Below are 25,463 nucleotides of genomic sequence, written 5' to 3'. Positions count from 1 at the left end.
GCAATTGACTATCGTAAGCAACTACTTTTAAGGGACAGATGGGCGTGGCTTAAATGACAGGTACACTACAGGGGGTCTACATAAAAAATCCTACATTTAACAGTTCATAAAAGGGATTAACGTTGACAAGTGTCATAAATTAACCCACTGATGGAACAGTATGTTTACTGTGGTGATGTGGTACATAATACTGTCCAATGATCACAGCTGCTGAATTCTAGAAATAAGTTCCAGCGCTGCGCCTTGAGTAAGCCTCTTTAATGTTCAATGTGCAACTTTAACGAATATGGACGTCACGGTTAAAATGAAGTTAGACCCAAACACAGTCACCTAAAGACAACTTTAGGGATATCTTCATAATTATTAGTAAATAAGCCAAATTAATGCTAGACAAGCATGACGCTCATCCCCCATTGACTCCCATTTTCCAAACTATGGCAGTACATTGGAGATGATATCTGTTCGGTTCTTCCAAATATCTTACATTGTGTTTAGCAGAAGAAACACATTCAAATAGGTTATGAACAATCTGAGGGACAGAAGTCTAAATGATGACAGAATTAAAAATTTTGGGTGAACTGTCCCTTTAACAATTCCTCGTGACAATATATTTTTATCTATGGACAAACATCCCCCCAAAATTGCAGTCCTCAATCGATTTCGATGGTTTACGACGTACACAACTATGTTCTCCGTATGTCCTCGTATAACCTCTAGAGGCGGTAACGAGCAGCGTGAGTCAAACGAGAGTCCGCGCGAAGAAGTAACAGATCAGATTACGACTCATCTGAATGCGGATGTTAAGCAATAAAACGTGAATGACTGAACATGAATTAAGTTTGAGTTTAATCTTTTTTTCTTGTCGCTGGTGGTTTGGATTGCGGTGTCGCATTGATCAGGGTTTTTAGGAGTGAATCAAGAATAAATGAAAGATGTCAGAAAGCCGCATCTCAGTCGGCCTGCTGTCATATGAAACACTGGTGCATGCTGTGGCAGGTGCAATTGTGAGGAAACACTGGCTCAAATAATCACGGATAGTGTGTTTCTCGTCTGTTTAAGATGTGTGTCTGTGATGTTTGTTAAAGCGTGTTATTATTGATCTACAGGGCAGTGTTACAGCTATGAGTGTGTTTTATCCTTTGGACACAGCCAGAATCAGACTTCAGGGTGAGCTCATATCTTCATATATCATACTGTATGTATGTCATAAATAGCTAAGACTATATTTCGTACTTTTCACATTTTTATGTGACTTATATTTATCTTATTTTATTATTTACTTGATTATTATTTTGCCATCTTTATATACTTTATAAGGTTTCCCATATATATGAAAATATGTTTTCAGTTTTAATAAAAATAATTTCTATTGAGAATATCAACTTTTCTAGTCATTTTTCTACAAAATGATCTTTACATAAATCCTTAGCCTTGTTGTATTGGCTGTTCAGTTATGTAATAAAGAATCCTCTTATGAGTACATTTTTAACAGTAGGCCTACACTTATTACCAAAGTGTCAAAGTTTTACATGACACCAGTGTTGGGCAAGTTACTTTGAAAAAGTATTGAATTTCTAGCCACTAATTACATATTCAATACTGTATTACAAATGTGAGAATTATATATTAAAGCACAGATTTTAAAGTTAGACTTTGTATTGTGATGTCAATTCCACCATTGAACACACACATATTACACAAAGTATACAGTTTAATTACATCAGAAGTAACTGTAATTAAATTACAGATAAAATAAGAGTAATCCCTTACTTAAGTTTTTCAAGGGAAAGGTAATTAAATAACAGTAACTTATTACTTAGTAACTAGTTACACCCAACAGTGCATGACACACATCACTGCCGTCACTACCTAACATGTCATTTGTGTATTTCCCTGCATCTGTTTCAGTGGATGAAAGCAGGAAGGCTATGTCCACTCCCATTATTCTGGCTGAGATAGCGAAGGAGGAGGGCATGTGAGTACTGTGTATCCATTGTGCAGACCCTTGTTACCCTGAATAAGATTCAGCACCTTTGAAGCATCTGATGTCCGTGTGTTTCAGATTGTCTCTCTATCGTGGCTGGTTTCCTGTCATTTCTAGCCTGTGCTGCTCTAACTTTGTCTACTTCTACACATTCAACACCCTGAAGAAGGTCATGGTGTCTGACAGATCAAGACCTGGCAAAGATCTGCTCATGGGCTTCATATCAGGTGACTCAAATTGACTCAACTAGTTGCATTACACTTATGTGTAAACGGCTGAGTAATAAAACACAACCATGGTAAACACTGTATGTATCAGCTGCTGATATTTATCGATAAGATGCCCTTTTCATCATTTTTAATTCATTTCTTCTTTAAGGAGCTGTTAACGTGCTCCTGACGACTCCCATGTGGGTGGTCAACACGCGGCTGAAGCTTCAGGGGGCTAAGTTCCGGAATGAGGACTTCCATCAGACCCACTATAAGGGAATATTTGGTCAGAACCCCTTAAACACTCATTTGTTTGTTAAGGTATAGACTCTCTTTTAATGATGAGCATAAATGAACCAGTTCCTTACAGTTCAATTCATCCTTTGTGTTGGTCCTGCTATTCCCTTTGTGTTATTTGAACATTTAATAAGAAACTTAAGCAATAGTAGCAAATATTTTACCGGTAAGACAAACATTGCAAACATCTCCATGCATCCTCCAAAAGATGCCTTTTCCCAGATAATAGCCAGTGAGGGAGTGGGGACTCTGTGGAACGGGACTCTGCCGTCTCTCGTGCTGGTGTTCAACCCCGCAGTTCAGTTCATGTTCTACGAGGCTATGAAAAGGAAAGCGGGACATGGAGGCAAGAAGGTTTGGGAAACGTTTTTATTTCTGTAACTGGAGACCTATTGCATGGTCTATAACTGAAATGTGTTCATGTGCAGATATCATCACTCGAGATTTTTCTTATTGGTGCCATGGCTAAAGCTATTGCAACAACTGCAACATATCCACTCCAGACGGTTCAGGCCATACTGAGGGTAAACCAACTGTTTTTCATTAACATTATATAATAAACTTGGTGTAGATACTAAAGTAAAGCATACTTTTTGGATGTGTGAAATATGTCCTATTGCTTACTGAACAGTTTGGCCAGTATAAATCTGATGGAAAAGGAGGTCTGCTGGGCAGCCTGAGGAACGTGGTTTATTTACTAATGGACCGGATCAAGTAAGTCTTTAAGGTACTCAAGATTAATATGAGATTGGCCGAAACTCTGTATGTTACCTCATCTTTAAGGAACAAGGTCACATTCAGCCTATGTTCCGAGTCAGCAACTATAACACTGCGTCATGTGTCGTATTTATTTTATTAAGTGGATACCACATATTTAACAAACTATGTTAAGGATATTAAAATTTACCATCCATTTTCAATTTAAGTAACTTTAAGGGAATGTTGCTTTGCAACTGTAGTAATGTTCTGTGCTATGATGCTAATAGTAGCTAATTATTTGGTTTATACGCTTTAATACCAGGACTGTACCACTCTTAAAATCATGAGCTGATAATTTAACCAAACATTTTACATCAATTCAAATCTATTTTTACAGCGATTTTCACAATTTTGCATTGCTCTGCAATATATAGAATTCATGGTGTTAATCAAGAAGGATTGACGTTACTAACAAAATTGTTCATTGAAATTTATTTTGTCACAGGAGACATGGACTGTTGGGTTTATATAAAGGTTTAGAAGCAAAGCTCCTGCAGACAGTGTTGACGGCTGCGCTCATGTTTGTGGTCTATGAGAAGATAACCACTGCCACGTTCAGACTCATGGGTATCCAGAAGAAACTCAAGCATTGAGATACTGAGCCATGTCAACTACTGAGAGACTAAATACTACCTCAGGAGGAGCTCCATATATCCCATCAGTCACCACTCTACTAACACGGGTTTATGGTATAGGTCCTCGGCTTTACCATGACATAGGTCAGTAAAGTGAAGTTTTTTGTTTGCCTAAAAACTGAAGCCATGGAGGTGTTTATGAACTCTTTGTTTTTAATAGCCGTCTTATAAGTATTCATATTTTCTTTATAAATTTGAGTCTGAATGTAAAACTTCTTAGTGCCAAAGGGCAACAGTAGCTTTAAAGCAAATATAATATAATTCTCACATCAGCTGAAGATAATACTGTTGGAAGGTGTTTTTGAAAGGGCTTACCAGGCATAACACATTTTCACATGAAGAATATTTTTAAAGGATTTACGTCTGTCCTTTCTGATTGGATTGAGTTCATTTATCACAGTGGTTCATAAAATATTCAGATCACATGATTTTAATAAAATGAGTTGTTCCAAGTACCACCTTATGACCGCCATATAAAAACCACATGATTCAACATTAAAATGAATAGTAGCTGGGCAATGGAAGTGACATATTGCATTATGGACGTGACATAAAAATGCTCAGAGAATGAATTTGTTAGGATTATATTGAACCATCTGTTTATATTTTACTGAATCCTTGTTGATAGTCTAAACATCAAAAAATGTCAGTCTATGAAAAAAATATATATTTAAAAAAGGGAAATAACATGTTTTGGATGTGACAAAAAAAAGGATGCGGTTTATGGTAGACGATAAACTTTGTAGGATTTCTGTAAAATATAATGCACAATCCTAAAGCAATAATACCCTATGAATAGAGAAGGGATGCCTTTATAGAACATAAAATAGTTACTTTATATTAATTTTCATGTGACCACTTATGAGGAATATGTAGCGTTATGGATTTAACCAGTGCTCGAATTGAACCCCCATAAGACTTTTGTTTGGTGGGGGTTAGTGGCGCAATATACAATTTATACAAAATACACAATACATCTGGTAATAATATTCATAACTATATTCTATTTATTAAAAACAGGCTTAAATAAAATCACAGGACTCTTTTGGATCAAATCAGGCTTGGTGAACAGAAATGACTTTTGAACTGTAGTATACGTCCAACAGAATAATTCTAGCATTATTTACCAATGTAGTGTTTACTATTTTGAGTAAGCTGAGAGCTTAACGTCCAAATTAATTTATTGAAAATTGTGGTGTGCACGGATAAAACATTAATAATAATCACTGCAACACTGTGTAAAACACTTTTCCTGTTTGATTTCATGGTGACTTTAACCTCGAGTAGATGCCGATGCGTGTTGAATTAGCGCTTTACAGCATTAACGACAACAACAGCTTTCACACCGGTTATGGTGCAGAAATACGTAAGAATCTTAATTTACACGCAGATCACCGGAAGATGAAGATGAGCACAAGCGCCTGTCTGCTCACACTGTGTATGAGTTGCCTGTCACGCGCCTGAGGTACATCGACAACAAATAAACGATAAACTGTATTAAAATTGATCAAAGGCTATAAGAGATGTATTCCGTATTTATTAATCATGTACTAAACATTTGACATTGTATCTAAAACAAGGAATGAATAAAGTTTTTTATTTCCTGTCATGTCACGTAACACCACCAGGGGTCTCTTCAAGTACCAATAGTGGTGCGTGTATCACAGTTTGAGAACCACTGGGACTTACTGTTGTTCATATCAATCAACAAACAAGTTACATTGCGTTTCTTGATGTACATTTTATTTTTGATTCATTCAATGACATGCACACGAACACAGTGTAATTTGGCATCAATAAGACATGTCTTTAAAAACACAGGGCTCAGAACTGAAAGCAATGTGAATTTCTAATCATCGTAATTGCCTTACATTTGCTGTTTCTGATAGAATCTCGTGTAACCGATGTGTTAATATAAAACTGTGGTTGGTTTAGACCACACAGAAAACAATCTTGAAACTAAAATGGTTTGCATAATTCAACCATAACCAAGACTGTTCTTTAGGTTTCTTTTATTTGTAACCCATATTTTGCACTTTTATTTGTATAAATGTGGCATTTACATGACTGTGAAATTTGAGCATGTTTAAATCACGAATTACAAGAACAATGCTAATTAAAGTGGTTTGAAAAAACGTGTTGGGTTTCAGATGATATTATGGTGTCATTCATGAAACATAGGTATGTGGTTCAAATTTATATGAACCACATATCAAATCTAATGTTTGCATTTAAATCAATGGTTCATGCCAGATAACTTTAAAAGTTTATAGAGAGATTCATGCTGCTTGCGTATTTTGTAAAAGATACATATAAATGTTTTTTTTTGTCAAGTTCATTATAAAAGTTATACAGTAACACTCTTAACTGAAACAATTCTACAGCGAGACTGTACATTTTAATAAAAGCAGCATCTCAGGAACAAAAGCAAAAAATCGTGCACATGTCCAAAACCATTTGTTCCCTCAGATGAGTCCCTGTTGGATTTAACCATCCGAGAGAAAACATCCAACCAGTTCTGTAGATATGCGTTACATCCAGATGACATTGATCTTCAGTCTTGATAGATTTCTTGTACACTCCTGTAAGATCACTATATTAATGGTGAGATGACGTCAGTTCTTTCACGTACCACTCCGGTATGAAGCTATACTGAGAGTCTCTGTGCACTGTGTAGCTCACGTCTCTATGAGGATTCCATGTAAACAGATACACCAACCTGAGAATCACCAAATTACACCAGAACCATCAAAACCGAGAAAATTCTCATGAAAACCATTGACAGATTTGTGGTACACATATTTTATGTAGCGTGCAAGTACCTTGGGTCATCTTCTTTGACGACTGATTTGACAAAGGACAAGAAATCGCTGCAGAAGTTCATACAGACTGTGGGCTTCCAGCAGTTAAACTCATTCTATAGAATAAAGACATCTCAGCATTATTAATGACTCTTATGTTCGGCGAGGGGATTAGCTGCAAGTACTACACTTTGCGCTATCCTGATTTGAATTTAGTACTGAAATGTTTCCTCAATAAATACCTTGATCAGTTGTGATATCTTTGAAGTTTGGATTGTCTCCATAGACACCACCAATCCATCATGGTCTCGAAATCCAGCGACTATCTGTGGCACTCCAGGAAGAAACGACTGTGCCCACCATTTCAGCAGCTTGTACCTTTAGCAAAACATTCAATGAATGAGAAACATTAAGAATCAAGGATTCAAAATGTCAGCACTGATCATCAAACATGAACCAAAACATCTCATGTGGCATTAAAATAAAAATTAACACTAAAACAGTTTTCAAACCTGTACGACCGAAGCTGCTACTTTTAATACAATGAAAATTAAAGGAAACTGCATTTGGTTTCAAAATAGACAAATAAAAACATAATAGAAACATTAAAGCAACTAAATGACTCAAATTTCTTTCACTTTATATTCAAATATAGCACAGTCTCTAAACAACCTAAAACACTGAATGAGTATGACGCACATGTGCCAATACACATGGAAGAAGACATTGGTCTGTTCACAAAACCTGAAATATAGGGCATTTCCAAACCGCATTTATGTCCGCTTGAAGGGGATGCAATGGTCACTTCAAGGACATGAGATCCGTTTATGATCACGTGATCTAGGATTACAAGTTCTCGTAACACATTTTAAAGCAAATATGGAGCGAGATTTTTCTGTTACATTCAAATATATGTACAATTATTTAGTTTGTGTTGGCCTAATTTTATCTCAACCATCTAAAATCATATTTATCACTGATAAAAATGTAACTTAAGATAGTTTAGTTTACAGGAAAGTATGTTTAATAATAGCTACATATTTATGTTTCCTTTATCATATATTTCCTTTTTAAATATCAAGTGGAGTGAAAAAACAAGGTGGAATATATTCAACAAGAAATATATTGTGTTCAACTAAGTGCTGGATTCAGTGTGCACGTGCGGCGTTGTCGAGGTTCGGCCAGTCATTCCTTTTGTGAAGGGAGTTCCAAACACATACACGAGAGACAGTAATGCCCTACACCCCTCAAAGAGTTCACTTCAAGAGCTCAGCCCTTCTAAGGGACTAGGGCAAAGTGATGCTCACTGTATTTGGAAAATGCCCACTATGCCGGACTATAGTTTTATGTTGCTTTTAGTGTTGGCCAGTTGTGAATGTTTTCAAGTCACACCTGTGGAAGTTGCTGCGCTGTTTCGGGGTGCAGATCTCTGCCGAGGTCTTGAGCTCCACATAACAGGCCGGAGCCGGGGGAGCATCGGCGTCTGTAACCCGACAGTCCACTTCCCCAGAGAAGAGCAGCTTGTGGTCGGCTAGACGCGTCTGTACCACTGTGCAAAACGCCTCGTTTGTGTTCACCACTCCTCCAGGGTCAGGGGTGCCGTCCACGTCATCTTAAAACAACACGGTCAATAAGATGCGCGCTTCATCACGCAAACAGTCTGACAGTACAGAACAGGAGATCTGCTCAAACCTGCGCAAGCGTATTGCTCAAATTTGTAACCCCAGTACATCATCTCCTCCTGACGCTCTGAGCGTTTTTCTCGGTCTGTTCGCGCGGCCTCCGTTTCCACCTCGCTGATGTAGACGGTGCCTCCGAACTTGGACGCGGCCAGCAGCCATCCCTCATGAGTCTCGTATGGGGTGGTCAGCACCTTGGTTAAGTGTCCTCTCCACGTCACAAAGTCCACACCTAAAACACTGCAAAAGACATGCAAGTGGACATATTGTAAAAATATCACTTTTGCTCTTTTGAAATTAAAGGGCATTTAATAGAAAACAGAGTCTTCTGTATTAGAAATATAAGTCCTACCGGCTGGATGAGGAGGTCTGGTCTTGGATCTTATCCCTGTTTGCCAGAATCCACTTCAGCAGGTGATCAAGTCTCTCTTTCACTCCATCATCTCTTTTAATGAAACGATCAGTGTATCCATCCCTTAAATTAAACTCTGGGCATTTACTGGGCTGAACATAATATCTCATCTGTCTGTGATCATTGAAGAAGTTCCTGTGAGAGTCCAGAGAGAAGCAGCCCACCTCCACAGGTTGTTTATACAGGGGGAAGTTCCTCTCATACATCTGTCTGTGTGTGGCCAGAGTCACAGCAGCTCCGTGTCGCTTATGAGGGTTTTGATCGTCACTGGGCTCTCGCGATCTTTTATAAACAGATTCATGATGATCTCTGTGTGGAGCTCTGCGGTAATGTTCAGCCATGGCTTGGTCTTTTCTACAGATGTGTGTTTAAATCAAGCACCATGATCACAACATGGCGTTTAAACGCGTATTTCTTATGTGGCTAAAGCATAAACGCCACACAACCCCTCGTGATGAAACAAACAAGAGTAACGTTAACGTTACTGAATCTGCTATCATTCTGCCTTCATTATTTGTTTATTTTAGTGTTTCTCGAGCGCAGTAATGAGGTCTTTGTTAAAACCACAAAGAAAACAACCATTATACTGTCAATAACATCCTTAATCAAACCTATAGATTTAAAACGGTAAGTTCCGTCTTACCATTTCACGAGCGCAAACAACAGCGACGGAAACACTTCAAAATAAAAGTCGCTTGAAAATAGCTACACGTTCCAAAATAAAAGCTCTTTATGAAATGTTTACAAGTCCGTGCTCCTGAACTACATAAAGGTATGTTAAAGCGTTAGGAAATGTGCAATTAAAAATGCACAATAGTACAAGATTAAACTTTTAATAGTACGAGAAACCCATACTTTACTAACAGTTAAGTAAAAGTAAAGTTTTGATCGTGTTTATGATGTCAGACGGATAAACACATTAGATCAATTAAATCTAAAAAGTTAAAACTGTTGTAGTCATTTCACTAAGAATCAAACTCATTTGAGCAGGCTACTTATTAATAAAATTCTCAAAATACAAGCCCCGAAAATAAGGTTCATAAATCTATCAATTTATCTCTTGCTGTAGAACTATTTGTACTCATAATGTCAAGTGCATTTCATCATCTGAAATATTGGAGACTTATATTCAGAAATAAAAGTAGAAACTCTTTTCAGAGATATTTATTTGAGGTAATAGCCCATTTTACACATATTACCATTAAATATTTACAGAAATAGACTGTTCCCATCAGAGCAGATAACTGGCATTACTCAAGTTTGATTGGTACTGAACAAGTAAGAGGCACCAATCCAGTCCAAATGGGCTTAAAATGCTATGAGGGCAAGAGTCATTGAATAATTGAAAATATGAAAATTACCCTGATCAGACCATATAATCAGTATTTCTTGTGCAATCAGAGTTTTAAAAGCTTGAGAATTAGTTTTTACCAACAGTAGTTTTTGTTATCTACATGCCCCTTATTTGGTCTTGGTAGAGTCGGAATCAAATAGAAGTCCAAAGAGATATCAAATGCTTTAATTTCACAATGGTAGTTGACAACGGCATACTTTCCCAAGATTTGGCATGTGCATTTCTGAATGCTATAGAAAAGGGTGCTAAAGTTCAAAAGAACATACAGCAAGCATGAACCAGCAAGAATACAAGCAAGAGTTTTTCAATTTACATAGTATACATTGGCCAGCAGCAGCACACATTCCTTAGAGCTTGTTACAACATTCTAATGATCAAGCATTCATTACTGATTTAATTTACTATTCATGGGAAATAATGCATCACATCAAAGCAAACCGTGAACATATCAGGTAAAGAACAGGAAAACCAATGACATGGCAGATGCTCCTCAAATGAACCAATTTATCATGAAGATAAAATATTTACAGACCAGTGTCACTTTCTAACGTCAGTTAACAGACCAATCGTACAAGTCCTAGATCGGTAAAGTACGTGGGAATGGGACAGATTAAAGTTAAAGACATGAGCATTGTGAACGTCTATTAACCTTTACATTCCAACAAATATTTACAGTACATGTCTACCACAATAGTTTTATTGGGAAAGCCTGAGCAAAGGGTTAACATAATATCACAACTGAAATATTGGCCGAGCAGAATGTACCATTACATCACTACAACAAATCAGCAATGGCTGTAATCCTTCTTCATATTTGACATCAGCATGAAAAAAGGGCAAAACGTCAGCTAAGTCCACAACTCCTGAGATAACACTGATCTGTGGGATTGACCGAATGCACTTTTTGGCCTATAGGAAACTAACTCATCGAGGTTGCACAGGTTGAAAAGCCACTCTGTGTTTTGTGTGTGTTTGGAAAATCCCCTGGACATTTAAAGAGAGACCGACTCAACATTATCAACAACAACAAATAAATCACTCTGGTTGCGGGGAGGAGGAACCCCATGAAAAAAGGTTTGGAAGGCGGAAGAGGGAGTCTCTTCTCGTTGTGTCTGGCAGAGTCAGGGTTTCTGGAGCAGACTTCTTCCGTGGTCTGTCCTTGGGCACGGAGAGGAAGTCTGGGGCCTCCGTGGACAGCGGCGTAGAGGGAGCACTGGACGGACCGCTGCGACCGCAGGCCGGCAGAGGAGTCTCGCTGATGGAAATCGCTGGCGGAAAAGTTCCCAGCTTCTTATTGGTGGCTTCCTGAGTGGCTCGTTCATATTCTCTCACCTCTTCCATCGTCATGTCTTTAAGAGAACATGGAAAGAGAATTTCAGCTGAACAATATGTACAAGAAGATTGTATCAAGCCGTTCAAGGACTTCAACGAGAACATCCTGTATTTCTTTCTGTTTTATTTTTCAGTGACTCATGCGATACTAACACGTCGTGATGATGTTTGTTAGTCATCATGACTCTTGAACAGAGTGGACATGCACAAAAAAGAATCATTCGTAAAGCAATGAATAGATAGTAATCTGAGGGGAAGGTTTTGTAAACGCAAACGGTCAATGCCGAACTTACCAATCCACTCATCGACCCATGCGAAGGCCTGTCTGTGGCCCAGCAACAGCACATCCCGTACCACCTACAGAGACACAGAGAAGTACAGATATATGGTTACTCTGATTTTGGCTAGAAGAACGTGTTCTCGATTAATCTTTGGTGCTCCTGGAACAACACTTTCATAACCCTGACCCTTGCAAAAGTCATACAATTGAAGGAAATGATAGACTGATGCCAAGACTGGTTACTGAGAAAAAAAGCAAGTAAATCCAAATAATGGTAAGTAAATAATAGTAAGTAGTCCAAATAATAGTAAGTAAATAACAAGTAAATAATGCTTCCTTCACGTGCTCCCGGAAATTGGACAATTCTCACTTTTGATGGCATATATCCGAGCTGGGCTGCGTTTCCCGAACAACGACATAGCTCACTGAAAGACCACCATAGTATGATGGATCATTGGAGAAATTAACAATGTAGTTACGACTGTTTCCCGAAACCATAGTAACGCTGTCGGCGATCAATCGTTTAAACCAAGTTGGTTCAGCATTCTAGTTGATGACGCCATACAGGTGGAGGAGTAATGATGTCTACTAATAAATAAGTTCAGATCGAATTAATGTCAAATTCTTGCTGTAAATAACATACACTGGATTAAACGGTGACTTAAGTTATCTCATTTAGTTATCTGTTTTTTTATTTCACGATATTTCACTCATTCATAAGTTTCCTCCTACGTCACTCCCCCCAGGGATTCCCCAGGGTCCTAATGCATGTATGTTCGTGCGCATGCACACTTAAAAAGATAAACACAGCTTGTATTTTCTTAACAAACGAAAAGATGTTAAATGAAATTTGTTTGTATTTCGAATGATGGATATAGAATGCACTCTATGTTCCTTGCTTAGTTTGCTAAAAAGCATGATGCATGTAAGTCTACATGTCATAAAAAAGGAACTATGCTTTTAACCTGTAGTTCCAACCACACAACTTTGCGATGCTGTTTGCGATTGATCGTTGGAACGATGGTTACGGGAAACACTTAAATCGTTACACTATGCTGGAATGACGGAGCTTGCGACCAGTAGTTGGCTAACGATGGTTTTGGGAGAAACGCACACCTGTATGTGTTCGGATGCTTAGATAGAATGGAGGTCGGCAGATTCATGCTTGCGTGTGTCTTGGGAAAATGTTATATTGTTAAAAATAGTTTGCAACCATACATCCTATTGTATAGTTTTAAACATTAATTATCACCGCTGTTTAATCAAAATGATACATTTTTGTAGAAAACTACCCTCATATACGGAGTGATAAAAAAACGAACAAATTAAGATAGAAGAATACGGTTTCTTTTGTTTAAAAGCCGAGACTCTGTTCTTTCATTTGAAATATTGTTTGTCCATATATTCTTTACAGAAAACTTACTGTGAGCCATTAAATTTGGGTGAAAATGTTAAAAAACGCTGGCGTAGGCTGGCAACAATTTTTTTTTAAAGGCTGATGGCGAATGAGTTGAATTCTCAGCACAGATCACACACGGAGTTATCATGATAACTCCGTATCACGGAGTTATCACCTCAGACTTTGAGGATCTTCTTAAAAAGAAAAACTAAAAGAATAAATTAAAAATAAAATTACGAAAAATAATTTTAACATGTCTTTTAACATGTTTTATTGTTAAATTATGCATTTCATTATTTGAAATTAATTTAATTTACGCTAAACACAACCTATAGGCTAAACACAGTTTCAAAGCCACACAATTTACAATGTTTTAGTGAGTTTTTATCCAGCAAGTTGACATGGGAGGATCGCCACCCAATCTAATGACAGACATTGCAGGCTCTTGATGACTGAAATCACTGCCGTCTTCTCATACATTGGATAAAAGGCAGGCTTTTAAAAAAATAGTTGCGTTTGTATGAGCATGTTGGACACTGGTGTACACCAGGCGGCGGCTTTTGACACAGTCCTATAAATAATGGCTCAAACAAGCGTATCATGTGCTTTTCGGTGAAATATTGTGTTTCTTAATGTGGGATCTGAAAACCAACAGACTGATGAAAATGTGGGACATTTTCTCAATATGCGACGTGCAAACAAGGAGTTAAAATGCTGTGCGGTGCAACGCAAAGCGGGACGGGTGATCACCCTTCTCATATACAGTATGTAAATATGAACAAGACTACCACTGGCTCGGCATATATTCAAGTATCTTCAGCACTGGTTCCCCCATATCTTCACTCGCTAATACAGATTTATGTACCTGTCAGTTCCCTACACTCTGCGAACGAATAACGTCTTGATGTGCCATCCCAAAAAGGGATAGAGATCACTCTTACGTACCATCTCTGGATCTGTTCCATATCTGTGGAATGATCAGCCCGCAACTACAAGACCTGTAGACTATGTGGCCATCTTTAAGAATCGGCTGAAAACACATCTCTTCCACCAACCCGTGACCGGTTAGTACTGACTTATATTTCTTTTCTACTCTTCCTATCCTTAAAAAAAAAACGTACCTCTTTATGACGGGCTTAATGAGACAAGTTTTACTGCACTTTTATGCTTTTTTGTTGTCCTTATGTTGTTCGAATTGCTTCCACCGTTTACCTCATTTGTAAGTCTCTTAAAAGCGTCTGCTAAATGATAAAATATAAATTTAACGACAAGACAAGGATGCCGTTGCGGAAAAACTAATTAATCATATCTGTCACAGCAGAAATCCTTCTCCCCACCCATCTCTGGAACTTGGGTATCAAGATTATTTCCCAACTTCCCAGTGGGTAGCGTGATAAATTAGAGGGCGTTCATGTGAAATTTTTGCCTATTGCCGATAATTCCGAGAGCATGTAAAGGCAGCATTATACTGTAGACAGAGTGCAGGGTTGAGTCTTTAGGGGGCTCGTCCGGGACATGCATGTGGAGGGGCATACTTGACCTTGTGCACAAACTGCTCCACGCGTGTCTGCAGACCCCACACCTCGAACTTGACCGTCACTAGCTTATAGGAGCACATGATGGGGTCCTGCGTGTCTCTCCAGCCCTCCTGCAGCAAACCTCGTGCAGTCTTCTCCGATTTAAAGTGGCGTGGATCCTAAAGTGGAAAAAGCAGGAATGGGAAATGTTGTGCATCTCTAGTCACACTCCTCTTTTTTAAAACCACAACATCTAGTGGACAGATCAGATACTGGTGACAAATAAGCAGGAAGACTCGGAGTCTGATGCACCCATTAGCAAACTGAACCAAAAAATGAAAGCAATTTTCTTGATTTCTCTAACATGTGTGTTTTTTTCAACAACTCGATAACTGTAGTGATTGCTTGGTAGTCTCAGAACTGCTCTTTTCCCTTCCACAAGCAGTTCAACCTCTGCTTTTCATTCGTCAAACAGAAACTGGCCTGGATCCTCCGTTAGCAGTAGGCTGTGTGCAGAAAAAGATAACGCAGCACTCATGTAATCCTTCTATCCTCCTCTGCAGGAGGAGCACGTGAAGGCACATGACTGCAGCAGGAACTGTACTGGGGTGTCGCGTGTATCCAGTAGAGATCTCAACGAGGTCTCTTTAATAATTCAGTGTTGGCTCAAAAATAAACTGCACTCCCTTGTTTTTTGAGTATAATCAAGGTCAGTGAGGAAATGTGGAGTATGATGACGTATTCATGTACCATTACAATCCAAATTGAATAGTGAATTGTTTGTAAATAATTTGGAATTTGTAGGTGGCGTAAAGATTATATTGTGATATGAGATTGCAACACAAAACCTGGTGCTTAACTGAGATTTGGCTATAGTTTTGCATTATGATTGCATATTGCAAGGATTTTTTTCTGGAAAGAAAAAATATAAATGACTTTGCTTCCGATAAACACAGAGAAAGATATTGGGAAGAATGTGAACAATTTTCAATTCTGGGACACCATTGACTACCATAGTAGGAAGAATTGAAATGGTAGTCGAAGGTGCCCCAGAACGGTTTGTTTTCCTAAATTCTTCAAAATATCTTCTTAAGTGTTCAACAAACCAAAAAATATAGATAATAACTTTTCTACTATGATAGTCAATGATGTCCCACAACTGAAAATTGCTGACATTATTCCAAATATATTTCTCTGTGTTCAACAGAACAAAGAAATGTATACAGGTTTGAAACAACTCGACGGTTAGTAAATTATGTCATTTTTTCATCCTTTTTTCGGAGAACTATTCCTTTAATCATACTGGTTGACCTGCCGCATGTGGCCAGCATTTCTATTATGCTTTGTGTGGGTCTAGTTTTGCGTTATTACTGCTGTAAGAAGTGCTCTTAGTATTTAGATTTCTTAAATCTTTTCTTACTTTTAATTCTGTCTTAGAATTGAGTTTTCTTTTCAGTAACAGACCCTTTTTGAATCTTATTAGTGAATATACAGAAGGTTCGGTTAAACTTTTAAAGTTGTCAAATCTACACATATGTGACTGAAAACTGTAAATGCTGTTGAAATAAGTCTATTATTTTACTCATATTAAATCATGGGCTAAATGTATTGTTACATTCCTTAAATTTGTATTGTGTCTCTTCTGTACAACATACCTCAGACTCCTTATAGTAGCGCTCTGGGATCTCATCGTAGGCGATGTCGATTAGGCACACTTCTGTTTCTTCATCTCGGAGCTCTGCATCAAAAATCTACAGCAGAGAGAGAGAAGATCAAAAAGAATATTGACTTTCTACTATTAATTGAATGAGAGTTTTACAAAAAGTCATCTTTCTTTTTATTCCGCTGTAATCGAGTTCCTCGGGTCTTGACCCAGCAATCTAAAAATGGAAACATCAGCATACTCCAACCCTACAGCTGCAAGCTTCACACTGTCCACAGTAAGGAGCTCTCGGTCTGTGTGCATGCGCGAGTCGGCGAGGGTGCACGTACTGCATCGGCTGCCAATCATCCGACTCTAACAAAGACTTTAATGGGTGAGAGAGCTCTATGTGCATCAAAGGATAAGGTGCTTTCAGGTATGAGCCTGACTCTACTGTTGTCTGGCACCTGTGTGGATTCGTGAATTAAAATCTCAATTCTTTTCGGATGCTACAGACGGCTGCAGGGATCATGCGGAGAAATGTATAAAACATCTTGCTTCTCTTGTCCAAATGTAGCCAGAAATGAATAGTGTAAATGAAAGGGAATGAGACAGGGCTGACATGACATGGCAAGTCTTAACAAGAGAGGTGGCGACAAGGATGAAATATGAATTTAAGATTAGATGCATGAATTTTATGGTCACATTTTACCAATTCCTGACCACATCGATATTAATAATAACTTTTAATTGTGTACATAATAATTTTGAATTGATATATACTAGTTAGCCAAGGCCTGAAATGAGAAACGCTTTTTATTTAGGTTTGCAGAATTATTAAGCATGATTTCTATTATATTGAGTCAAAAAATACTATGAATATATACAGAAAAGTCAAAACATGCCCATTCAGTGTTGGGTCTAACTAGTTACTATTTAATTAGTTACTGTAATTTAATTACTTTCCCCTTGAAAAAGTAAAGTAAGGGAATACTCTTATTTTGTCTGTAATTTAATTTCAGATACTTCTGATGTAATTTAACTAAATACTTTGTAATATATTCAATAGTGGAAATTACATAAAAATCTAAAAAGTCTAACTTTAAAATTAATGCTTTAATGTACCCCTCTCACATTTGTAATACTTTGGGCTGTTAATAAGAATGCTTTATGAGGTTATTTATAATTTATTTGAATGTATTAAACAAGCCATTTCATGTCTATCCTTGAATCAATTCTAATCAAGGTTGATATAGGATATAGAAAGTAATTAAATACATTTTGGAGAGATTCATTTGTACAGTAATCTAATAACACTATTGAATATGTAATTAGTAACTAGTAATTAAGAATGCAATACTAATGCAATGCCAGAAATTGCAACATTGAGGCGTGACCAATGAGGTAGCAAAATGCTCATTGGGTTAGCAGTCAAATAAAAACAGACAAAGAAGAAAACATAGTTTAACTGCAAAAAGAATGAAGATGAAGAATAAGGTGTGAAACCCTTTAGTCTCCATTGCCACAATTTTCTAGACTTGCAACCTACCCGGAGTCTCCAGAAGTACAAGGTTCTCAGGTTTTATGATTATATACACAATTCATTGTATAATTAAGACTGATGTGGTTAGGAATAGGCAAAAATATTTTCTGATCATATTTTTTTCTCCAGTCACAAATTAAATAATAATTCTGCATGCACTGTATGTGAGGCATACACGTTTATCAAAGCCAAAGAACAAAACATGTCAACAAACTGTAAACACACAGCAGTCTTATTTTAAATAACACGCCTGATGCAGCTCATCCTAATGCATGCTAGGATTCAGCGGTTAAACGTCCAAACATGAGTGAAATGAAGGGAGAACATGAGAAAGGCCTCTCGGACAGATGAGGAGGCGGAATAAAGATCAAGGATTTGCGTTTTTTCCTGCAGGTGATAAAAGACTAGAAACACGGGGATCAAATGTCTCTCCTCAGGGAAGATGGTAAAGCGTCTCTGTGTTGCTGCTACACTGAACGTAGCCTGACCATATTGCGTGATCTTTCAAGCTTTATGTATTGTATATAATGAAAAGTATTTAGACCTGTCATTGTGAAAGTATTCGTATTGACACAGAAACACCTCACACTAGAGAAACCAAATGAGCTACAAATGTTTTTATGTTAAAGTTGAATGAAACGAGAGCTGCAAAAATATAGAGACTAACAGACATATTTCAGTAAAATATGGTCAAATAGACATCACATGTTCATTCCGTTGTTTTATTATGAGAAGTGGAATGGGCATCAAAGCAGCCCGTCTGAAAAGGTCAATTCTGGAAACTTTTTGTGTGTAGCAGCTACAGAGAGGCAGATGATCACATCGAATCTGTGGGTCAACCACATCAAGGGCTTTGAATAATACTGGCCTGAAAAGAAGCCATTACTCAATGGGAACCATCTGAAAGCATGTCTGGAGCGGCTCAAAAAGCATGATGATCCATCTGTGAGGGAAAAAGATGAGACTGAAAGGGCTATTAGCCGAAACTGATGGTGATACGTAGTACATTAGGATGCAGGGACTGAGTGTCTTGTTTAAAGGGGTCATATGGCGCAAATTCCTTTTTTACTGCGTCTTTGATGTGTTATAAGTTGTCCATGCATGTATTAGACACGTAAAATTGCAGAAATTTAAGTGTCAGAACAAAAGATGCATTCTATCTAAAAGCGAAGACCTACCTGAAATGCCTTGTGTAACCACACCCACACATATCTATGTCAGTTCGTGGTATGATTTGACTAAGACCACCCAAATGTATGTAAGGTAAGTAAGGTGGTGTACCTGTCAGTATAAATGCTTTGGAACCTGATGTTCCAAATATGGTGAGAGGCGTTACATTTCCATCACATGCAAAGAGGTGATACAAACATGCAAGGTATGTGGAAAATACAGCATTTTTTAACCTTAAATCGTGTTAACACATTGCATTACATCCAAAACAGCGAGGTAGCGAGGTGCTGCAAAAGAACAGCTTTCAGTTCAGCCAAAAATGAAAATTATGTCATCATTTATTCACTGCCATGTGATTATAAACCTGTCTTTCTTCTGCGGAAGACAAAAGAAGATATTTTGAAGAATGTTGATATCCAAACAAATTGCCCATAATTGACTTCTGTTGTATTTACCCAAACCCCTGAGAAAAAATATGTTCTTTTGTGTTCCACACTTTTTAAGTCATAAACAGGTTTGAAATGACATGAGGATAAATAAATGATAAAAAAATCTTAATTTGTAGGTGAACTATAAACCTTTAAAGTCACAGTGAAATGAAAATTGACAATGCCTATTTTTCCACAAAATATTGCAGCTTTTATCGTAAATAGTTTATCAATGTGGGTAATTCTCTTTTTAAAATCATGTGCCCTCATAATATTTAGTTAAAATCTGAAAATCTACTTCCTTTCTGTAATGAATATCCATCTTAAATGACGTTTTTTAGGCGGATTGGGTGGAGCATCTGTTAACTACTCCCCTTCAACTGTCAATCTGCTGCCAGTTCCATTTCAAATTGCATCGGCTGTTTGGATACATCAAATCAAATCGCAGAGAAAGACGAAGGCCACGCCCACTATGCACGTAAAAGCGATTGCAACTTCCAGTTCATTGGGACTATAAAGTACATTAAGAACATTAATACGGATGTAAAATCTTGAACTCATCTTCAAAACATGACAAACTATGATTTTTCATGTTAAACTTTGTCGTCTTCTTTTGTGTAAGTTTTGAAATTATGATGGTTAAATCTACAAATCATACATGTGCATCATACATGCGTGTAACTACAGTTCCAGGAGCACAGTCAACATGCTCACTGTAACAAGGTTCAAAGTATATAGAAGAAAGGAGGCGGGGTCGGCGTGGACTGGGAGACAAGATTCTTTATTCTCGTATCTCACAAGACGTAGCGTCAATACGCTTCTCTTAACTCAAAATAATAATAACAGTTCTGCTTCAGCTTTCTCGGCTTGCAGTCCGTACGAATCACTTCCGGGTTACAACCCAAGGCAGTATCGGCTTCCAGTCTGCCAGTCGGTGTCTCTCTCCTTCCTCCCGGGTTTCGGCACCAATGTATATAGGTTCAAAGTATATAGAAGGAAGGAGTCGGGAACCGGCAAACATTCAAACAAGTTTTAATATAAATAATAACAGCCGGTGGCCCCTCACGGACGACCGCCGGCGAACAAAACATAAATACAAAACACTAGAACATAAATATAAACTTAACATAAGTTCGGGCCCGGTCCTCTCTCTTCGACGGTCCGGTCGCTCGTTCCTTTTATATGCTCCCAATCTCCTACGTGATTCGAGCCCGGTGTGCGCACAGCTGGCACTCACTCACAATTACTCACCGGACTCGAACCACGGTCTCGCCCCGCCTACTCTACTACACTCACAAATGTAGTTCTATTATGGTTGACAAGTTACAATATATGTATAGTGGCCCACAGAAATATCCGCCAATGCAGCATCTATGTATACATATCCATGGTGGAGCATCAGTTTGAAGCATTTGGGTTTCAGCACCATGGACAGCATAACATCCACAGCTGCACCTCCAGCTCATCAACAGAAGCCATAAAAGCAGTGCTGCCAGCTTAGCTCCCTGTGAAATATTGATGGTAAAAGAACGCACCCTCCTCGCCAAAAGTACATTTAATCAAAGTTGAAGCATGTTAGATCTTCAAACACATACCCACACACCTCGAAACCATCACAGAAAAGAATAAACTACCAGCCCGCAGATCTTAAAATGCTCTCATTTGGGACAGAAGATAAAAGTACTGCCAAAAAAAGGAAAAGAGTGAAATCCTTTACAAGTGAGCAAGTGCTTGTGCGCAAAGACTAACAAGAGCTCAGGCTAGAACAGACAGTATTGGCTCAGGCTTACAGACTGCAACATCTGTCTGGAGCATCTTGAGGCATGTAAGCTCTCAGACAGACTGTGGGCCTGAACTATTAAACAGTCAAACTCACACTGAAACACTCAGCTAAAAATCACGGAAAAATACAAACACTCTTAAAGATAAAGGAGCTTTAAAGGTTATTCACAGCCATGCTGCAGAAGAACCATTTTTGGTTCTACAAAGAACCATTCAGCCTGTGGTTCTTTAAAGAACCATTTATTTAGTACTTTTTAATGATAAAGGCTATGGCATCAAAGAATCTTTTAAAGCATCATTTTTTTAAGAATGTAAGACACCAGCTAATATTTCAAAGCTACCCTCTTAAATGTTAAGGTGCTTCACAATCCCATTTAGGAACCTTTTTTGTCTAAATGGTTTCACAAAAGGTTCTTTGTGGCTAAAAAAGATCTTGCGATTAAAAATTCAGATTCAGATAAAAAGGTTAGATAGAGATTGTTCTTTAAAGAACCTTTGACGGAATGTTTCTTTGTGGAACCAAAAATGGTTCTTCTGTGGCGTCGCTGTGAAGAAACTTTTAATCACTTTTATTTTTAAGAGTGTATCGTATGGCTTCAACACAAATATATATAGCTTTGGAACATATTGCTCAAATTGTAACTAATTTTATGAAGATTTCTTTATTCTTCTTGACCCTTGACAGCCACTTGGTAATCAACTTTGACAACCACTCGGTAATTCTGTGAGGAATTAGCAACTGAATTCATATTTAATCAAAGTAAGAACAGTGACAGATTCACAATACTGATAACCTGAATTCTTCCACCCATTGAGAGGGGGACAATCACACACGCATGTGAGTTTTCACATAATATACGTAATATACATAGTATACATACATTGTCATTGTTGCCATTGTTGTCCTCATACTTTGTCTCTACATGGATGGAGAACTTTGGCAGGAAAGAACACTGAAGAAGAAACAAAGAGTTAAACATTTTCATGCAAACTGCAAATGACAACATCAGTCAGCACAGGCTTAAAGGAAAACAACATGATATGATGTATTCATAACTTCAAATATCATAAAACATTTAATAAAAATGATAAAACAATTTCAGCATCTACCTTATCACTCAAGAGAGAACCACTACAAATAGACTAAGCTGTCTGTGTTCAGAGCTTGACTTCTTTATTGAAGCTGCTAGTGTACGTTTGAAATAACCGCGTTAATGTCCCGAGCGCTTTTTAAAACTTTTCTGAAAAAACATCCTGTCAAGCACCCTTTTCACAGCTAACCAATGACGGAGACCTGTTGTTTCCTTAACAACATGAGAGAAATGTGATTGGTCGAGAAAGCTCAAGCTTGAAAAAAAGCTCTCTGTTTATAATTCAAATAGACTTCTGTTACTCTGGAAGAAATGCTTGACTCGCGGGTGTTAAATTCATTTCCTCCCATAAAACGTATTCACATAATTCACAGCCTACTGGGCTGGGGACTCAGGTTGAGCGATTCGAGTGGGCGTGGCTTTAGCGCCAACAGCGGACATGCCCCCATCATTTGAGGGCAGAGAGTCATTCTTATTTTTCAACGATTTTGATAACTTATTTTATTTACTTGGATGTTTTTTTTCTCCATTTAAATTTGGCTGGGTAGTTAATAACACACTTTTTTGTTGTGTGACAAACTCAGAACACATATGTGACCCTGGACAACATTACCAGATTTATGGGTCAAATTTTAAATTGCATTGAATAAATAAGCTTTCTATTGATGTATGAGTTATAAGAATAGGACAATATCAGGCTGAGATACGACCGTTTAAAGCTCAGGAATCTGAGAGTGCAAAAAAAATCGAAATATTGAGAAAATCTCCTGTGAAGTTGTTAATCGGAAGCACTCTCGCAGGCCATCCACTCACAAAAATAAGTTTTTATATATTTAACGTAAAAAATTATAAAATATCTTCATGTCATTTGATCTTTACTTAATATTAGGGCTGTCAAAAGATTGATTGTGATTAATCGCATCCAGAATAAAAGATTGTATTTACATCCTACAATGTACTTTGCACATTAATTTTGTATTTATAAATACACATGTATACATATTTAGGAAATATTTACATGTATTTATTTATATTTACCAATAATTGAAATTGTATATAAATGTTTATTCATTTTTAGGTTTTTCTTAAATATGTGCATGCATGTGTATGTTAAGAAATACAAAATGGTTATCCACAGTACACAGATATATATTATGTAAACAAAAACGTTTGTTCTGGAAGCGATTAATCGCGATTAATATTTTTAAAGCTCTACTTAATATATTATATTTTATAAATATGTGATCCAGGGTCTCATATTTCAATGTCACTTCACTCAGACTTTAAGTAATGCAACCCGGTTTGACATGCCATGCAATTGTAACTGTTCCTTAAGCATCCAAATACTCTCTTGAGATACTGCAGATAATTTTTTTTAATAAATGATCAGATTTCTGACATAACTAATTATCCACTAGTTAATGGTACCAATGGATCCACTAGTTGTTGACAAACCATCTTTGTCCACAAACAGGAGATGTTAATATCTGCCCATATGACAAGTGCTGGATTCCTGAACACTGCTCCCACTACAGCAGCACGTGTGCAATGCAGCGCTCTGCAGTTCCGTGCCGTTGTGTTTTATGGGCCTGATGCTGTGCTGTAATGATGAGCTCTTTTCTGCCTCACTGGATTCACCGCCTCTCTGTACCCCCCGCACATCCTAAGCGGCAGTCCCCTCAGAGACCCAACACACCCCTGCATGATTAGATTAAATACTGCTCCCGCGATCACTTTGTTGATCAATATGGACCGGGTTAGTAACACTGGAGAAAGCATCGGTTTCTCTGAGTGGGGGAAGGGGAAAGGTTGAGATGTGAAGACACGAAAAGAGAAAGGGAAAATACATGCACTGATATAAAAAGAGGTGAGATAATGAGAGACATGGAGACTGTACACAAGGAAAAGGAGGAGAATTTAAGAAAGAGAAGAGAGAAAACACAGCAGAGAGAGCCTGAACTGTTTTAACGCGACAAGATGGTGCATTTTGATAGACAGCAACAATACAATCCCAACAAATTTACACAACTCCATAAACTTTTTCATTAAACGTTTTTTTTTTTTGCGTGGTGTGGAGCAAAACATTGACAAAAATGTTCTTTCTTCTGCCAAAATGTATAAGCAGCTTTATGATCACTTCTGGCTGAGCGGTGAGCTGAATGCTACTTGCTAATGCTATTCCAGAGGGGGAGGAGTGTCACAATGTGTCCCGCCCTAACTTCCTTTTTGGCTGGAATTCACATCAATGCGTCAAACGAAGTTGTCTGCCTATTACAATGTTTGCCGTTAAATATCATTTTGCAAGTAAGCTATTGATAAGTTCTCCGCAAAAGCTGACCAACAGTAATATAAATAACTCGCTGGCCATTAATATTGTTTACTTTATGAGGCACATGTGATCTGAAGAGATCGACCTGCTTTCTTTAATGACAAAAAAGGTGCGGTTAGCCATCTGCTCGTCTCTGAATTACAAGTAGAAAAACCACAATATAATTCTGGAGAGATATCCGTAGCAGCTGTTACTATGGAAACGAAAAGCGAAGTGAAAGAGCTCCACAGTTACGGCCCAATCCCTTCAGGCATTGCAGACAATGCAAACTAATAAACGTATAAAGCCTACTGTAGGTGTACATATTGAAATATGTTGCAATTAGTGGTGGGCCGTTAACGGCGCAGTGAGACTCTTATCGCGCGATAAAAAAAATGTCGCCGTTAATCTATTCTCAAAGTTGGGTTGGGAGCTGGGTCTATACTACGCAAGCTATGATGACTTTCACCTTGATATTTTAGCGCGGATGTATACCAGCTTAACTGCACTGTACGGGGCGAGAACGAGATTTTTCAACTCGCGTCATTCGCGTCATTCGCGGAAGCAGAAGCCGACTCATCATCTCATAACCAGGGCTTCATTCGCGCGATTCGCGCAGCAAGTAGGTCTATTGGCTCTTTGCATTATCATATAAATCACTCACGCTTGACACACCATTCGCGTTTGGTCTGAACACAAGATAACGTTACTGTGAAATTACCGCATCAAACGTGACGCGCTAACATGGATGCAGCTATGAAGCCGCCGGGTTTGCTTCAGGGAATATTAATTTTTAAGAAGCTTCCCAATAGAAACATCGACAAGACTAAGGTTGTTTGCA

General features: G+C 37.9%; 3 protein-coding genes across 4 annotated transcripts in view; 1 reads left to right on the top strand and 2 right to left on the bottom strand.

Moving 5' to 3' along the window:
* The first annotated feature begins 759 nt into the window (after nt 1–759).
* On the top strand, nt 760–5,736 carry slc25a17l (solute carrier family 25 member 17-like). Of its 2 annotated transcripts, none has more exons than XM_056753293.1 (9): nt 760–1,004; nt 1,107–1,167; nt 1,909–1,975; nt 2,063–2,211; nt 2,363–2,479; nt 2,699–2,844; nt 2,919–3,014; nt 3,122–3,204; nt 3,695–5,736. In XM_056753293.1, exons 1-9 carry the CDS (start codon nt 933–935, stop codon nt 3,840–3,842), a joined length of 939 nt encoding a protein of 312 aa, XP_056609271.1. In that variant the 5' UTR covers nt 760–932; the 3' UTR covers nt 3,843–5,736. The 2 variants fall into 2 exon arrangements, with proteins under 2 accessions (XP_056609271.1, XP_056609270.1); XM_056753292.1 differs by having other exon boundaries at nt 2,363–2,514; nt 2,713–2,844.
* A 143-nt stretch (nt 5,737–5,879) lies between these two features.
* On the bottom strand, nt 5,880–9,441 carry dxo (decapping exoribonuclease). The gene is made up of 6 exons (XM_056753291.1): nt 8,717–9,441; nt 8,378–8,604; nt 8,078–8,297; nt 6,928–7,063; nt 6,707–6,801; nt 5,880–6,603 (listed from the first exon to the last, which is right to left on the bottom strand). The coding sequence occupies exons 1-6, from the start codon at nt 9,115–9,117 to the stop codon at nt 6,483–6,485; spliced, it is 1,200 nt and encodes a 399-aa protein (XP_056609269.1). The 5' UTR covers nt 9,118–9,441; the 3' UTR covers nt 5,880–6,482.
* Nucleotides 9,442–10,279: 838 nt separating this feature from the next.
* pitpnc1a (phosphatidylinositol transfer protein cytoplasmic 1a) overlaps nt 10,280–25,463 on the bottom strand; it is a 66,678-nt gene continuing 51,494 nt past the window's right edge. Inside the window, exons 5-9 of the mRNA XM_056752593.1 lie at nt 22,105–22,176; nt 16,314–16,409; nt 14,682–14,837; nt 11,756–11,819; nt 10,280–11,479 (exon numbers count right to left, since the gene is read on the bottom strand). Coding sequence (XP_056608571.1) covers nt 11,166–11,479; nt 11,756–11,819; nt 14,682–14,837; nt 16,314–16,409; nt 22,105–22,176 — 702 coding nt within the window. The 3' untranslated portion in view covers nt 10,280–11,165. The remainder of the gene's footprint in view (nt 11,480–11,755; nt 11,820–14,681; nt 14,838–16,313; nt 16,410–22,104; nt 22,177–25,463) is intronic.

The sequence above is a fragment of the Triplophysa dalaica genome, chromosome 7, assembly GCF_015846415.1.
Source record: "Triplophysa dalaica isolate WHDGS20190420 chromosome 7, ASM1584641v1, whole genome shotgun sequence".
NCBI classification, from domain to species: domain Eukaryota; kingdom Metazoa; phylum Chordata; class Actinopteri; order Cypriniformes; family Nemacheilidae; genus Triplophysa; species Triplophysa dalaica.
This window is presented reverse-complemented; position numbering and strand designations above follow the sequence as displayed.

Coding starts and splice junctions, on each gene's coding strand:
- slc25a17l (XM_056753292.1), top strand. CDS start 933: ATGTCAGAAAGCCGCATCTCAGTCGGCCTGCTGTCATATGAAACACTG. Junction 1,976..2,062: donor ATAGCGAAGGAGGAGGGCAT/GTGAGTACTGTG, acceptor CGTGTGTTTCAG/ATTGTCTCTCTATCGTGGCT. Junction 3,205..3,694: donor TTACTAATGGACCGGATCAA/GTAAGTCTTTAA, acceptor ATTTTGTCACAG/GAGACATGGACTGTTGGGTT.
- dxo (XM_056753291.1), bottom strand. CDS start 9,117: ATGGCTGAACATTACCGCAGAGCTCCACACAGAGATCATCATGAATCT. Junction 8,605..8,716: donor CAGACCTCCTCATCCAGCCG/GTAGGACTTATA, acceptor TGTCTTTTGCAG/TGTTTTAGGTGTGGACTTTG. Junction 8,298..8,377: donor TGAGCAATACGCTTGCGCAG/GTTTGAGCAGAT, acceptor TGTTGTTTTAAG/ATGACGTGGACGGCACCCCT.